At 34.5% G+C, this 15,849-nt stretch overlaps 3 protein-coding genes and 2 pseudogenes across 3 annotated transcripts; all 5 read right to left on the bottom strand.

Moving 5' to 3' along the window:
- Positions 1-2,878: 2,878 nt before the first annotated feature.
- LOC126409519 (NAD(P)H-quinone oxidoreductase chain 4, chloroplastic-like) lies at positions 2,879-6,855 on the bottom strand (annotated as a pseudogene).
- Positions 6,856-7,249: 394 nt separating this feature from the next.
- On the bottom strand, positions 7,250-8,016 carry LOC126409524 (NAD(P)H-quinone oxidoreductase subunit 1, chloroplastic; the record flags this gene model as incomplete). The annotated part of the gene is made up of 1 exon (XM_050075485.1): positions 7,250-8,016. A coding segment is annotated over one exon (540 nt), but the record flags the coding sequence as incomplete, so codon positions are not given.
- Positions 8,013-9,492, bottom strand: LOC126409521 (NAD(P)H-quinone oxidoreductase subunit 1, chloroplastic-like). The gene has a single exon (XM_050075484.1). It carries the CDS (start codon positions 9,490-9,492, stop codon positions 8,896-8,898), a length of 597 nt encoding a protein of 198 aa, XP_049931441.1. The 3' UTR covers positions 8,013-8,895.
- Position 9,493: 1 nt separating this feature from the next.
- On the bottom strand, positions 9,494-10,675 carry LOC126409520 (NAD(P)H-quinone oxidoreductase subunit H, chloroplastic). The gene has a single exon (XM_050075482.1). The coding sequence runs from the start codon at positions 10,673-10,675 to the stop codon at positions 9,494-9,496; it is 1,182 nt and encodes a 393-aa protein (XP_049931439.1).
- An 825-nt stretch (positions 10,676-11,500) lies between these two features.
- LOC126409517 (protein TIC 214-like) overlaps positions 11,501-15,849 on the bottom strand; it is a 5,907-nt pseudogene continuing 1,558 nt past the window's right edge.

Below are 15,849 nucleotides of genomic sequence, written 5' to 3'. Positions count from 1 at the left end.
TTAATTATTGTTCCCATTCACATTCATCACCAGTTCTTATTTATTTTTTTTTTTAACACAAACCAAAATAAGGATACGAAAAGAATATTCTTTTTTATTAATCTCGCTCTTCCTCGACTATTTAAAATTTGACCCAAGGAGTTACAATTGAATTGGTCAAATGATATAATTAAGCAAATTATTGCTTAATACTAGGGGTGAAGTAATTATTAGCTTTTGATATGGATCATGAGATCCGCAAATAACTCAACCCAACAAGATCTTTTATCCAAAATCATTAACTAATTTAAATTTAATTTGAAACTGATTGATTGGCTTCCACCAGAACTTGTGGGAAATTCTATGATACTTGTAACCTCCCATATGGGTGAAGTAAGAAGGTGAAGTAAGAGGTTACTTAAATTGCCTTAATCAAGTTCAAGTAATGTTCAAGTAATGGATCATTGAACAAAAGTATTATTCGAATCGTGGGGCGCTATGCTTAATGGATCAATTGGTAGAGAAAATCTTATTGTTTATCTCATGTAGGTAATTAATTCTGGTTATTGTTATTAAATGTATTACGACGGTAGGTATATGTAGGTTATATATATGGTCTATTTGAAATAGACTGAGATAGGAATTGTAACCTTTTATTTTATTTATTTTCTTTTATATTATTTATCTGCGGGGGTCGATTTCATCGGTAGTTGATACCATCGATCCTAATGAATGGAGATATGAAACAATTAGTACAATTTTCTTTCTTCTGAGATTTTCATTGTATGCAATAATAATGATAATGAATACTTCAAAAAGAGAAAAAAGATAACTATTTTTTCTATGAGAGTTATACCTAGCGAATCGAATCTCCTTTCTTTATTCTCCAACTTGAGTTTGAGTCCCTAGCAATAATTTAGTTTAGTCCCTATTATATGCTATATGCGCATATTTGTATGTTATGAAGAAAATCTATAAACTAAATAATAGATATATGAATAGAAAGAATTAATGATCTATTTTGAACAATACATGTCTTTCACATTCAACTTAGAAAAGTTCATTTTTGCATGGCGGTTCCAAAAAAACGTACTTCTATATCAAAAAAGCATATTCGTAGAAATTTTTGGAAAGAAAGGGATATTGGGCAGCGGTAAAAGCTTTTTCTTTAGCTAAATCCATTTCTACCGGTTATCAAAAGGTTTTTTTGTACGACAAAAAAAATGAAATAAAAAAAGCAAAGAATAAATAATAATGTGATAAGAAACCCTTCAAATGATCTAAATCAACATCAATCAATGATTGGATAAATTAATGATTCTGTATCATATATTGGGCCCTCAAAATGGCACTATTTGTGTTTTAAAGGGCGTTATTAGACGCAAGATACAAGGTTCAATATAGTGAATAGAGTGCATTTTTATATGATTGCGAGATGGGGATTGCCATTTTCCCCATCGATTCACTATTTTCCCCATCGATTCACTATTACTAAGCTTTAAGGTAAGCTAGTAACAATTATGGAACCTTCAAATATTGACTTGAATGGCTATTCTTCGATTGATTCAATAATCATCTATTGCAATTGCATTGAACCTCTCAATATCGACGATTGAATATGCATGAGTTAGTATTACTTCGAACAAGCCGCCATGGTGAAATCGGTAGACACGCTGTTCTTAGGAAGCAGTGCTAGAGCATCTCGGTTCGAGTCCGAGTGGCGGCATTCTCTAAAACAAAAAAGGACACAACGGATCCTTTAATTCGATACCATATTTACATTCGGTAATTAAGGAAGGGTTCCCTTTTTTATAACTATAAAACAAAAATGATTGTTTATGATATTTGCAACTTTAGAACATATATTAACTCACATATCTTTTTCGATCATTTCAATTGTGATTCCTACTCATCTGATGACCTTGGTCTATGAAATTGTAGGACTATGTGATTCGTCAGAAAAAGGCATGATAGCTACTTTTTTCTGTATAACAGGATTATTAGTTACTCGTTGGATTTATTCGGGACATGTACCATTAAGTGATCTATATGAATCATTAATGTTCCTTTCATGGAGTTTCTCCTTATTCATATAGTTCCATATTTTAGAAACTATAAGAATTTTTTCAGTAAAATAACCGCCCCAAGCGCTATTTTAACCCAAGGCTTTGCCACTTCGGGTCTTTTAACTAAAATGCATCAATCCGCAATATTAGTGCCTGCTCTCCAATCCCGTTGGTTAATGATGCACGTAAGTATGATGTTGTTGAGCTATGCAGCTCTTTTATGTGGATCATTATTATCCATAACTCTCCTGGTCATTACGTTTAGAAGAAAGATAGATATTTTCGGTAAAACCAATCATTTATTAATTAGTTCATTTCTTTTGATGAGACCCAATACGTGAATTTTTCGTTTAGAAATTATCACAGGTATCAATTGACTCAGCGATTGGATTCTTGGAGTTATCGTGTCATTGGCTTGGGTTTTACCCTTTTAACTATAGGTATTCTTTCAGGAGCAGTATGGGCTAATGAGGCATGGGGATCTTATTGGAATTGGGACCCCAAAGAAACCTGGGCATTTATTACTTGGACCGTATTCGCGATTTATTTACATACTAGAACAAATAAAAGTTTGCAAGGTGCAAATTCAGCAATTGTGGCTTCTATGGGATTTCTTATAATTTGGATCTGCTATTTTGGGGTCAATCTATTAGGAAGAGGGCTACATAGTTATGGTTCATTCACATTAAACATCTAATTGAAGAAAAAAACTGCAGAATACATAGAAAGATTGTACACATACCCTTTCATTCTCATATACCCCTCTCATATACCATAATATTATTAACCATAATATTATTATCTCATTTATACATTATATGTATAAGGTGAAAGATATATATGTAATCAGAAATATCTGTAGTTAAATAATAAAAACTACAGATATTTCTGATTACAATTTCCTTCATTTAATTGCATTTTTGACTTGATAGAAGGAAAAATCTTCTTTTCCTTTTGATTGGTCTAGCCAACGATTGATTTGTTTGTAAACAGCAGTGCAGGATTATTGGATTGGATCTTCTGTGCTGCCCATAACCATAAAAAAATCCATCCATGAAAGCTACCCATGAAAGTAATTAGATAGAATAGTTTCTACCTTGTCAACTGATAGTGAAAGAACGAAATCTGGATAAATACCAATACCTATTATAGGTAAAAGGATACACATCAAAATAAAGATTTCTCGTGGTCCAGAATCCACAAAGTGAGACTTGGGAACATTGAATAACCTGTATCCATAGAACATCTGGCGTGACATAGATAATGAATAAATAGGAGTTAATATCATTCCAATTGCCATTACAAAAGTAATTAGTATTTTTGACATTACAAGGTATTTTGGGCTAGTAATTATTCCCAAAAATATCACAAATTCTGCAACAAAACCACTCATTCCTGGTAATGCGAGAGAAGCCATTGAGAAGCTACTGAACATCGTAAAGATTCTTGGCATTAGTATAGCTATTCCCCCCATTTCGTTAAGATAACGAAGACGTATTCTATCATAACTTGTTCCTGCCAGGAAAAAAAGTGCAGCACCAATAAATCCATGAGAGATGATTTGTAAAATAGCTCCATTGAGTCCCGCATCGGTTATAGAACTAATTCCTATTATTATGAAACCCATATGAGATACGGAAGAATAGGCTATTCTCTTTTTTAAATTGCGTTGACCAAGAGAAGTTAAAGCTGCATAGATTATTTGAATAGTCCCTACTATCATCAACCAAGGAGAAAATATGGAATGGGCGTGGGGTAATAATTCCATATTGACCCGAACCAACCCGTATGCTCCCATTTTAATAAGATTCCAGCTAGAAGCATACATGTACTGTAATGCGCCTCTCCATGGGTATCTGGCAACCATGTATGTAAAGGTATGATCGGTGATTTGACAGCATAAGCAATAAGGAAACCCAAATAAAATATTATTTCCAATGCCACGGGATACGATTGATTAGCTAATGTTTCAAAATTTAATGTTGGTTCATTGGAACCATATAAACCCATACCTAGAACTCCCATTAAGAGAAAATGGAACCTCCTGCAGTGTACAAAATGAACTTTGTAGCTGAGTACAGACGTTTCTTTCCTCCCCACATGGATAAAAGTAGGTAAACAGGAATTAATTCTAATTCCCACATGATGAAAAAAAGTAAGAGGTCTCGAGAAGAAAATGATCCTATTTGACCACTGTACATTGCTAACATCAGGAAATGGAACAATCGCGAATTTCGGGTAACTGGCCAAGCCGCTGAAGTAGCTAAAGTAGTGATAAATCCTGTCAATAAAATGGGTCCTATAGAAAGTCCGTCGATTCCGAGTCTCCAGTGAAAATCAAAAATATTTATCCAGTTAAAGTCTTCTTCCAATTGGATTAATGGATCGTCCAATTTAAAATGATAACAGAATACGTAGGTCGTTAGAAGGAGTTCAAATAAGCAGATACAGATAGTATACCATCGAACTACCTTATTTCCTCTATGAGGGAAAAGAGCAATTAAGGAACCGCGGATATGGGCAAACAACAATGATTGTTAACCAATAAAAATCACTCATAGTAAAGACAAAATACACTTTGATTTGACCAGAAAAACCCGCGCTCGGATTTTTTTATTTATCGAGTACGGGTTTTTGTCGGTAAAGAGGAATCAAATGGATTCAAGGGGAGTTTTTTGTAACGTATTAATAAGCTAGACCCATGCTACGGGTTGTCTCATGCCATAAATAAACCCGTATACTTAAGAAATCCGTTGGACAAGCAGATTCACATCTCTTACAACCTACACAGTCCTCCGTTCTTGGTGCGGAAGCAATTTGCTTAGCTTTACATCCGTCCCAGGGTATCATTTCCAGGACATCTGTAGGACACGCTCGTACGCATTGGGTACACCCTATACATGTATCATAAATCTTTACTGAGTGTGACATTAGATCTATTAATTTTTTTTGGAACGTCATAAATTTTCGGTCTGGTAGCTTTAGTAAATGATTAAATATTTTGGCACCAGACGAATCGGTGATTAGACCATAAAGTTTTGTTAGAAATCTATTTCTGATCTGTTCATGAGATAGGCCCAAGATACTTTGATCTCTTATCTTTCATCAAACATGGTCATATCAGTCAATACACGTTTTGCTAATCTATAAATGAATTATAGTTATATATAATAAAGAAAGAAAACGTATAAAATTTATTGTACTCTTATTCCTAATCCATGCTTATGATCCATTGATCCATAACGTGAGTCGAGTGTCTATTTACTTCTACAGAGTGACATAACGTATATGTCTTTATATATTTTATTTGAGTAAAGGTTCCGACTACCGACTATTTTTATTTATTCAATAAATTTGATTGATTGATACGAGTTGATTTTCTGTTACGATAGATCGAAGAAACAATAGCTGGTCCAATAGCTGCTTCGGCGGCTGCAATAGCGATAACAAAGATCGAGAAAACGTCTCCCTTTAATTGGCGACTATCAAATAAATCAGAAAATGTTATGAGATTCATATTAACAGCATTCAGTATAAGTTCAAGACACATAAGTGCTCTAACCATGTTTCGACTTGTGATCAATCCATAGATACCAATAGAAAATAAATAGGCACTCAAAACAAGTACATGCTCGAGCATCATTGACCAACTCCTCGTCAATCTCGATTCATTTCAATATAAACAACAATTCAACTGATTCGATTAATTAAATGAGAAGATTCTACTGAATCTAATTCAATTATCAATCCATATAATATATATAAGAAATACAGTACCAAAAAAGACACTGAAATGGGTCGTCGAACTAACAAAACTTTGAAATATGTCTCATGAACAATATTCCAATTTAGGGTGGACAGATAGATGCGATAACAATTACACGGAGGTTGCTTTATTTTATTTGGTTGGTTTGTTATTTCCAATTCTAAGTATCTATTCCCGGCGAGCCATAGCAATTGCGCCCACTAAGGAAACTAAAAGGATTATAGAAATCAGTTCAAATGGAAGATAAAAATCTGTTGATAAATGAATCCCAATCTGTTGAACATTACTTGTCAGGTCCTGTTCTATGATCTGGTTTGATCTTGTAGTCCAAATAATCCCGTACCATGACGTGTTTGGGATAGTAGCAATTAGTGAAAAAAAAATACTTGTACAAACTAGCGAAGTGAATCCATCTCCGACAGTCCAAAAATGAAAAGAATTGTAATATTCTGAACCATTCATAAACATCACAGCAAATAAGATTAAGACATTTATGGCTCCCACGTAAATAAGTAGCTGCGCAGCAGCTACAAAATAAGAGTTCGATGGAATATAAAATAAAGATATACAAACAAGAACCAATCCCAAGGAAAAGGCAGAATAAATTGGATTGGTAAGTAATACCACTCCTAGACCTCCTACTATAAGACCTGATCCCAGAGATACTAAAAGAATATCATGTATTGGCGCAGGTAAATCCATTATGTGTTAAATAAGCGATAAATAAGTCAAAATATCTCATGATCTTACTGGTCGGGAAAAAGTGGGTTACCCTTTTTTATATCTAATAGTTCTTACCCCAGCGTGGTGTGGGTTTATGTAGATTGAGTTAATCAATTGAACGGGCCAATCTTGCTTTTGTCTTTAGTCGAAACAGAGTTCGTAATTTCATATTTTTAATTAAACAAATAAGGGCTATGGCTATAATGGCTATATATATTTATATATTCAAAAAGTAGTTATAATCCTCACAAATCTAGTTATTCTTTGTCTGACATGAAAGAAACTTACCTACTTTTGATCAAAACTTAGTCTTATTTTTAATTTAATTGGTAATCGTTCTTGAATCAAGGGGTTTCTCCATAGATATTTTTATTGGAGTTGAGTTCATAATTGTTCGAACTGTGTAATCTCCAATTACAGACATTGGTAACCGACCCAAAGCAATTTGATTATAATTTAATTCGTGACGATCGTAGGTGGAAAGTTCATATTCTTCAGTCATTGATAAACAGTTTGTGGGGCAATACTCCACGCAATTACCACAAAATATACAGATTCCGAAATCAATACTATAATTAAGCAATCGTTTCTTTCTAATATCTGTTTCTAATCGCCAATCAACAACAGGTAGATCTATCGGACATACGCGAACACATACTTCACAAGCAATGCATTTATCAAATTCAAAGTGGATTCGCCCACGGAAACGCTCTGATGTGATCGATTTTTCATAAGGATATTGAATAGTTACAGGTAAACGATTTGCGTGAGATAAGGTAATCATGAAACTTTGACCAATGTATCTTGCAGCTCGTACTGTCTGTTGACCATAATTCATGAACCCAGTCACCATAGGAAACATATATCGTGAATATCCATGAATAATTTGATGTTTCTTTCTCTTGCTTGAGAGAGGATAAGAATCTGGAATATCCTATTCTGTTATAGCGAAACAAGTTGGGAAGAAGTTGTCAATAATAGATTACCGAGAGCAATAGGTAAAAGAGATTTCCACCCAAGATTTAATAGTTGATCCATTCTCAGCCTAGGTAAAGTCCATCTTGTTGAGATAGGAATGAACAGGAACAAATAAGCTTTAGCTAATGTAATGAGGAGACTAATTGTTGTTCCAAAGACTTCACTAGTTTTATTTATTTCGAAAAGTTCAGTAATTGGTATATATGGAATAGGAAGATTCCACCCTCCCAAGTACAGAACTGTTACGAATAATGAAGAAACTAGTAAATTGAGGTAAGAAGCAACATAAAATAAACCAAATTTGATACCTGAATATTCAGTTTGATAACCTGCTACTAATTCCTCCTCGGCTTCCGGTAAATCAAAGGGCAATCTCTCGCATTCTGCTAGTGAAGAAATTATAAAAACTATGAACCCTATAGGTTGACGCCAAAGATTCCACCCCCAAAAACCATATTTTGACTGCGCCTCAACTATATCAACCGTACTTGAACTGTTAGATAATCATAGTCGATGATAACATCACTGTTCCCATCTCTATTCCAGAACCGTACATGAGACCTCAGCTTCATACGGCTCCTCAATGGTCACGAATAAATCTAAGGTATGCTTCGGTATTACATCGGCATACCATAGGAAAAAAGAAAGATGAATCAAAATGCTCATAAGTGAACTAGACCAGTGGGATTCTGTCCGCGATAAGATAATAACAAATAAAAAGTACACTTCTGAATCCATCTCATCCTTTATTCTTTTTGCTGAGTTTCTTGTTCAGTAATAACTTAACTCGATCTTTCCATAAGATACAATAAATAGTCAATCCATTTTTCCTTCCTGTTCTTCTCTTCTTTCTCAGAAGGACTATACTATATAAATAAAGGATTACTTCGTTCCTGATAGTTATTTTTAAATCAGTGGATAGGAGCTATACTCTGGATCGGGATCACGGGGAAGTACTTTTTGATCATTTCTACCAACTTCAAGCCCTCATTATGACTCCTTTTATGTAATGTCAAAATATCCGTTTGGATACGTTACATTATCTCCATTACTAATCTTTTGTGTACCTTGGTGTTCCTAACCGTCCACTCAGTTTTGGTGGATCCTCGGTATGGTAATAAATACAAGAGTAAAAATTCCATACAGTTGATCTTTTGCGCCCGCTTCAAGTCCTGATGGCTAATCGATACTTGGGGTAAACAGCTTCCGCTGCTTATGTTTAGCTCCACTTTACTCTCGTACGTAGGTAATGAGACTCGATCTTCTTACTGCGAATTCATAAGCAGTTTTGTTTCACTCATATAACTATCTGGTTTAGTTCATAGATCCCAGTGATGAATAAAAAAGAGTTCTATCTATATATTCAATCAACCAACTTCTTTCCTAGAAAAAGCAAAGAAAGAGGTAGGAGTGCGTATTCCAACGAATCACACGTAGAGATATTGATAACACACATGGAGTTAACGGTATTTCATAACTTATAGATTGAGCAGCAGCTCGTAAACCACCTGAAAAGGAATATTTATTATTTGATCCATATCCGGACATAAGAAGTCCGATAGGGGCAATACTTGAAATAGCGATCCATAGAGAAACACCTATACTGAGATCGGTTAGTACAAGGTGATGGCCAAAGGGAATTACTGAATAACTCAGTAGAATTGATACGACCGCTACGGATGGGCCGACACTAAATAAACGAATATCTCCTCTAGATGGAAGAAGATCTTCTTTGAAAAGTAGTTTGACCCCATCCGCTAGAGCTTGAAGAATGCCCAGGGGGCCGGCATACTCAGGACCAATTCGTCGTTGTATCCCTGCAGATATTTTTCTTTCTAGCCACACAATTACTAATACCCCTATTGTGATTCCCAATACAAGAGTAACAATAGGTACAAGTAACCATATGAGCCCATAGGCCTCTTTTGAGGATTCCGATCTGAAAAAAGAATTGATAGCTTGTGCTTCTTCAATTATCATTTCAACGATCAACTTCTCCCATAATGATATCTATACTACCTAGTATTGTCATAATATCAGCCAATTTCATTCTTTTAACTAGCTGAGGAAGAATTTGCAAATTGATGAAACCGGGTGGACGTATTTTCCATCTCCAAGGAAAAACACTATTATCTCCTATCAGAAAAATACCTAATTCTCCCTTTGGGGCTTCTACTCTCACATAAAGTTCTTGTTTTGACAATTCAAAACTGGGAGAAGGCTTTTTACTAATGAATCGATATTCAAAGTCGTTCAATTCTGAATCTTTTGTTCCAGCAAAGCGTCGGAATTCTAAATTTTCATAAGGTCCCCCCGGAATTCCTTCCAGAGCCTGTTGAATAATTTTGATGGATTCCGTCATTTCGCCAATTCTTACTAAATAACGAGCTAATGAGTCTCCTTCTTTTTGCCATTGGACTTCCCAATCGAATTCATCATAACACTCATACCGATCGACTTTACGAAGGTCCCATTGGATTCCGGAAGCTCGTAGCATTGGTCCTGATAAACCCCAATTTATGGCTTCCTCTCCCCCAATAAAACCTACCCCTTCAACTCGTTCCAAAAAGATGGGATTGCGCGTAATAAGCTTTTGATATTCAACAACTCCCGTTAAAAAATAATCGCAGAAATCTAAACATTTATCTATCCAGCCATGAGGTAAATCAGCAGCTACCCCCCCGATACGGAAATAATTATGCATCATTCGCATACCTGTGGCAGCTTCGAATAGATCATATAACAATTCCCTCTCTCTGAAAATATAGAAGAAAGGAGTCTGCGCACCGATATCGGCCATAAAAGGTCCAAGCCATAACAAATGCGAAGCTATACGACTCAACTCCAGCATAATTACCCTAATATAGCTGGCTCTTTTAGGTACTTGAATATTTCCCAATTCCTCAGGTGCATTAACGGTTATTGCCTCCGTGAACATAGTAGCTAAATAATCCCAACGTGTTACATAAGGTAGATATTGTATAATTGTTCGGTTTTCCGCAATTTTTTCCATTCCTCTGTGTAAATAACCCAATATGGGTTCACAGTCGATAACATCTTCGCCATCTAGAGTAACAATGAGTCGAAGAACACCATGCATTGACGGGTGGTGAGGACCCATATTGACCACGAGGAGGTCTTTTCTTGCGTCTGGTACAGTCATATGTTTTTATTCTCCGATTCCAATTCATTATTCCATTTCTCCGATCCCAATTCATTATTCCATGAATTCCTGAAAATGAAACGAGGTTCATCCAAATTCAAGATCTAATGAACCGAATAACTCAAACGAATTTCCAAACTAACCAGTTTTTGGTTCTCGAATACCCAATTGACCAATTAATTCCCTATAACGCACTCGATTTTTCTTTGATAAATAAACCAGCAGTCGTTGGCGTTTCCCCAGAATTTTCCGCAGACCCCTCTGAGATAAATAGTCTCTTCTGTGCAGTTTCAAATGTGAAGTAAGTCTCTCTATCTTATTGGTAAAATTAAATACTTGGAATTCAACAGAACCCCTTTTTTCTTCTTGTGGAATAACGGATATGGGCGAATTCTTTACCATACAAATAAATTCTTCTCTTTTTTTCTTTTTGTTCCCACGGATATAAATCTTCCCAATCAAGAATAATAATACCATTTATTTTGTTCTGGTGTACACAATAATCTGGATTGATTCATATATTACTCTTTTTTCTATCAAACAAATCAAAATGAATATGAATAAATAATAACAATAAATTTATTCAGATACAAAGGGATGGTATATTCCTGGGCTCACGAAACAGAATGAAAGGGAAAGGGACCTAAAAAGATTCTGTCGATTCATTCCTAGGTCCAATTGATATGTGACTGAATCTTGTGTATCAGAGTCTAACTGACTGAATCTTGTGTATCAGAGTCTAACTGACTGAATCTTGTGTATCAGAGTCTAACATAAGGTATGTATTTATTTGCATGTTCTCATATACCAGGCGCGTGATAAAGAGGGAAATTGATTGTAACATCAGCGAATTCCAAATTGCTTATACATATGGATCCTTGACATACTGAAACGACTCCCATTATTGGTATCAAACCAATAACGATTCATACAGGCTAAATCTTCTAATCGATGAGTGGGCCAAAGAAACACTTTCCATTTTAGAGAGTTATTTGTATCTGTATCAAAATGCTTATCCCTATTTACAAATTTCTCAAACCCCTGCGCATTAGTCTTAGCTCTATTGCAAAATACTGGATTCTTATTCACAAGGTTCCTATTTCGGTAATTGAAACGGCTTATAATTCTCAATTCTCTACGATGGCTAGGAGATAAAATATGTTCAGGAACAAGCAAATCATAATTATTATTGTCCCCATTCACACGCACTCCTCCGTGTCGTGCAATCGAGCCATTCAAGTCATTCTTATCAATATGTTTTTTTACCTGGTATCCTCGATTAGTTTGGTACTGAACCTTATGGGTCAATGAAATAGCTATGGTTTGATACATAATCGAAATTCCATCCCATTTGATAGACAAACGAACCGGTTCAACAATAAATATTCCCCTTTTTATCAATTCTGGAAGAGACAAATCCTTATTAATCAGCATTACATCTAGACCCATTTCTCCTCTTTGAATAGAGGATATAGCAATTTCATTCGGATTCATAAGTCTAAGCAGTAGACAATATACCTTGATATTATTGGTCATTCTTTGATTGAAAGAATCACCCCATCGGAGTTGAAAAAGAAAATATTTTTTCAAAAATAAGTCTAGTTCCGCTTCCTTCTTGCTCTTGAATTTCTTTTTCTTTCTGCGTTTCTTAATATCTGAACCCGCGGAATTTGCTCCAACATCTTTTTTTTGGTTTCTTATATCAGATATAAGATTTCCTTGGTGCTGTCGTTCTTTCTCGTCCCGGTTCCCATTCTCTAATTCAAGATATCCCTTTTGATTAGATTCTACTTTTGGTTTTGGATTAAATCTTTCTTTTTGATTAGATTCCACCTTTGGATCTATATAAAGATCGCTTGTTTTGTTTCCATGAAAATCAAATAGAAGCAATTTGATTGGTATGATCCACGGATTAGTCTTATATCGATCGTAAAGCGGCACAAATTCTGGTAAGAACCAAGGGCGCAGATTCGATATAGTATGATCTAACATTTGTTCATTCATTCCCATCCAATCAAAAAATAACTCTTTTTGCTTTGTTTGGATTTCTTGATGAATTCTGATATAAAGATAAAGAATATCTTTCTTATTGGTCCCAGTCTTAGTAGTTTTCTTTTTTTTATTAATGAAAGTTCTGATACCCGTACTAGTCCTAGTTTCAATATTGTTTCTAGGGTAAAAATTGGTGATTCTCAATTCCAAATATTTTCTATCTAGATTTGGATCCCTATCAATTGTATATTTATCTTCTAGGCTATCATTTATAGTTGTAGCATAAAACGATTTGTATTTATGTGTATTGTAATTAGAAATCTCTCCGTGCCTGTTTACTTGTAATGGTGATCCATAAATATTGGAGTCTTTCACATCTTCATAATTAAGATATTTATATGATAAAAGATCATATCTGTAGTGTTTTTTAATTTTTTTTTCGCAACTCGGACTCTTCAATAAGTCCAATTTATATTTATAATAATCCTTTTTACCGGAATGAATTAATTGGTCTTTTTCTTCATATGAACCCAATTTTGGTGAGTCGTTATTTTTAATCGTAAAATGCTGATTGACTTTCTTTCTCCATTTTAGAGGTGCTAATCTAGACCATTTGTCATGGGAGAAATTGTATTGATAATGGCTCTTTAACCAGTTTTTCCATTCACTCATTCCAGAATTCCGCAGTTTCTTGTGTTTTGATTCTGAATCAAATATTCCTCGTGTATGGAAATAGTCATGGAAATAGTCTTTTATTCTATCCTTAATAAAAGGATATGTTCTGTAGTAATGAAATATGGATTCTGACTTATATTTGTTACTAACTTGGGTTTGCAATAATTTGTAAAACACATAGGCTTGAGACAAAGAAGATAAGTCGCAGTAAATCGGTGAATTACTATCACTACTTATATTAGTAGTATAAGTAGAAAGAGATTTTACAGTCGAAATGAAGGGAATTATATTTGGATTCGTTTCATTAGTATCCTTTTCCTTTATTTCGTCATTGTAAGTGTATCCATTTAAAGTATTTTTTGTTGAGTCAAGAAAAAATTGTGCATTGATCCTGTAAATGTTAGTGATACATAGAAGGATACCCATGTATATTCTTTCAATGAAAGATTTCATAAAAGAGTTCCATTTAGAGATTAATGGGGCACTTCTTCTTTTTTAGATATTTGAAAAATATGTTTCCGTGATTCGGTTCTTTTATTACTAAAATTTCCCTTGTTAGTACTAATATCTATATCCTCAATATCTGGAGTTAGAGGTTTTTTTTTCTTGTCTTTTCTAATCTTTTCTACTTGATCCCAGATTTTGGTTGTCTTATCAGCCAGATCATTAATTTTTCTTTCTATCAGTGAATCATTTGTCCAATCTCCGGATACAATTATAATGGGTGATTCATGGATGATTTTTTTGGAATCTTTCTCATTTTGACTTGGTTCTTCATTTTGACTTGGGTCATAGACTCGCGTCACTAAGAAAAAGAGTTTCTTCACTTTTCTTTTTATAAATAGAACTATTTTGATAATCCATCTTATTTTTTCGTTGAGAATCTTTAGAAAACCTTTTATGTTGTCTTTTATAATTCTTAGAAAGAAAAAACCTGTCTTTTTGACTTTTCTAATTTTTTTTTCGAGTGTTTTATTAATGGGTTCAAAAAAGAAAGGTTTTTTTCGGGGAGAGCCAAAGGGGACTTCTGTTTCCATCCCCCAGATCGTTAAAAAACAGAAATTTTTTTGTTTTTTTCTTAGATCCTTATGATGGGATCGTAGCTTTTTTCTATGCCAAGGTTTCAGAGAGAAAGGAAATAGGATTTTTATCTGAATACCGTCTGTTAACCAATCTTTTGGAAATTCTGTTTCCGATAATTGAACACCATTATATGTGCATTTGACATGCATTTCCCTACTCCATTCGGTCAAATCTTCATACCACTCAGGGAATTGAAATAATAACATACGACCAATATTTTTAACTATTATCAATGAAGGTAATATGATGTATTTTCGAAGAATCGAGTGGGTTACTAATATGGAACTCCTTATTGCTTGAGCAAATATAATATTATCCCAAGTTTCTGCTATTGCTATCCGTTCCTCCTCCTGTCTTTTATCCTCTTTTCTTTTATACTCCTCTTCGTGTTCTTTCTCCATTTTCTCTTTCTCTTTTGCCCCTTCACCCACATAATCAGATGTTTGTATTTTTGGGCTTTTTTCCTCCATCCAATTCCTAAAAATGAGGTTCATCATCCTTGAGATATCAAAAGAAAACAAAGGTGTTTTGTCTATTCTGTCAAAAAAAGGGGGGAGTGTACATCTGTTTGAAACATTTCCCAAGTGACTGTTTTACGTCTTTGAGCCCGCATCGACCCTTTGATTATATCACGACGAAAATCTGATTGTTGCGAGTAACGTATCAAGGCCATTTCATGTTCTTCTGCTTGATCACCATTTCCTTTTCCTCTTTGATCACCATTTTTGGCTTGATCACCCTTTTTCTTTTTGGCTTGATCACCATTTCCTTTTCCTCTTTGATCACCTTTTTCGACTTGATCATCACTATTTTTTTCTTGATTACTATCGGTGGTATTACTGATATTATCAGTAGTATTATTGATATTATCATTGGTATTAATGATATTATCAGTGGTAGTATTGATGATATTATCATTGGTATTAATGATATTAGTATCCTCATCGGTATCAGTGTCAGTATAAATTACTACACGTTTGGCTTTTCTTGAACGAATCCCGTGATCCTCTGTGGATTCTTCCTGATCATCTTCTTCCTCCTCCTCCTCCTCCTCTTCTTCAAAATCCAAATCAGAAGTCAGTTTGTATAACCATCGAGGAACCTTTTTCTTAATTTCTTCAATTTGAAGATTACTCATTTTTTGATCATTCGGATCAGCTCTAACCATATCGAATACTTTTTCTTCTCCCCCAAAAGCAAATTGTTTGAAACGAGTTCTTGATTTCTCAGCTTCTTCAGCTTCTTCTGTAAATTCACCAATTGAGACTGATGAATCCTCAATGCCTGTAGATAATGATTTTACGTCAAGTTTATATATTTCGTGTTCCAATTCTCGTTCAAACTCTCGATAATCCTTGGAAAAAAGGATACCATGAATCTTATTTATCCAAGCCATTTTGGTAGACCCCCGTGTGGAGGTAGTT

This window comes from Nymphaea colorata, unplaced genomic scaffold (genome assembly GCF_008831285.2).
Source record: "Nymphaea colorata isolate Beijing-Zhang1983 unplaced genomic scaffold, ASM883128v2 scaffold0491, whole genome shotgun sequence".
Lineage (NCBI taxonomy): Eukaryota > Viridiplantae > Streptophyta > Magnoliopsida > Nymphaeales > Nymphaeaceae > Nymphaea > Nymphaea colorata.
The sequence above is the reverse complement of the archived record's forward strand: the minus strand, read 5'-3'. Positions and strand labels throughout refer to the sequence as shown.

What these genes read in the sequence shown, in the direction of transcription:
- LOC126409521 (XM_050075484.1), bottom strand. Translation starts at nt 9,492, where the DNA reads ATGATAATTGAAGAAGCACAAGCTATCAATTCTTTTTTCAGATCGGAA.
- LOC126409520 (XM_050075482.1), bottom strand. Translation starts at nt 10,675, where the DNA reads ATGACTGTACCAGACGCAAGAAAAGACCTCCTCGTGGTCAATATGGGT.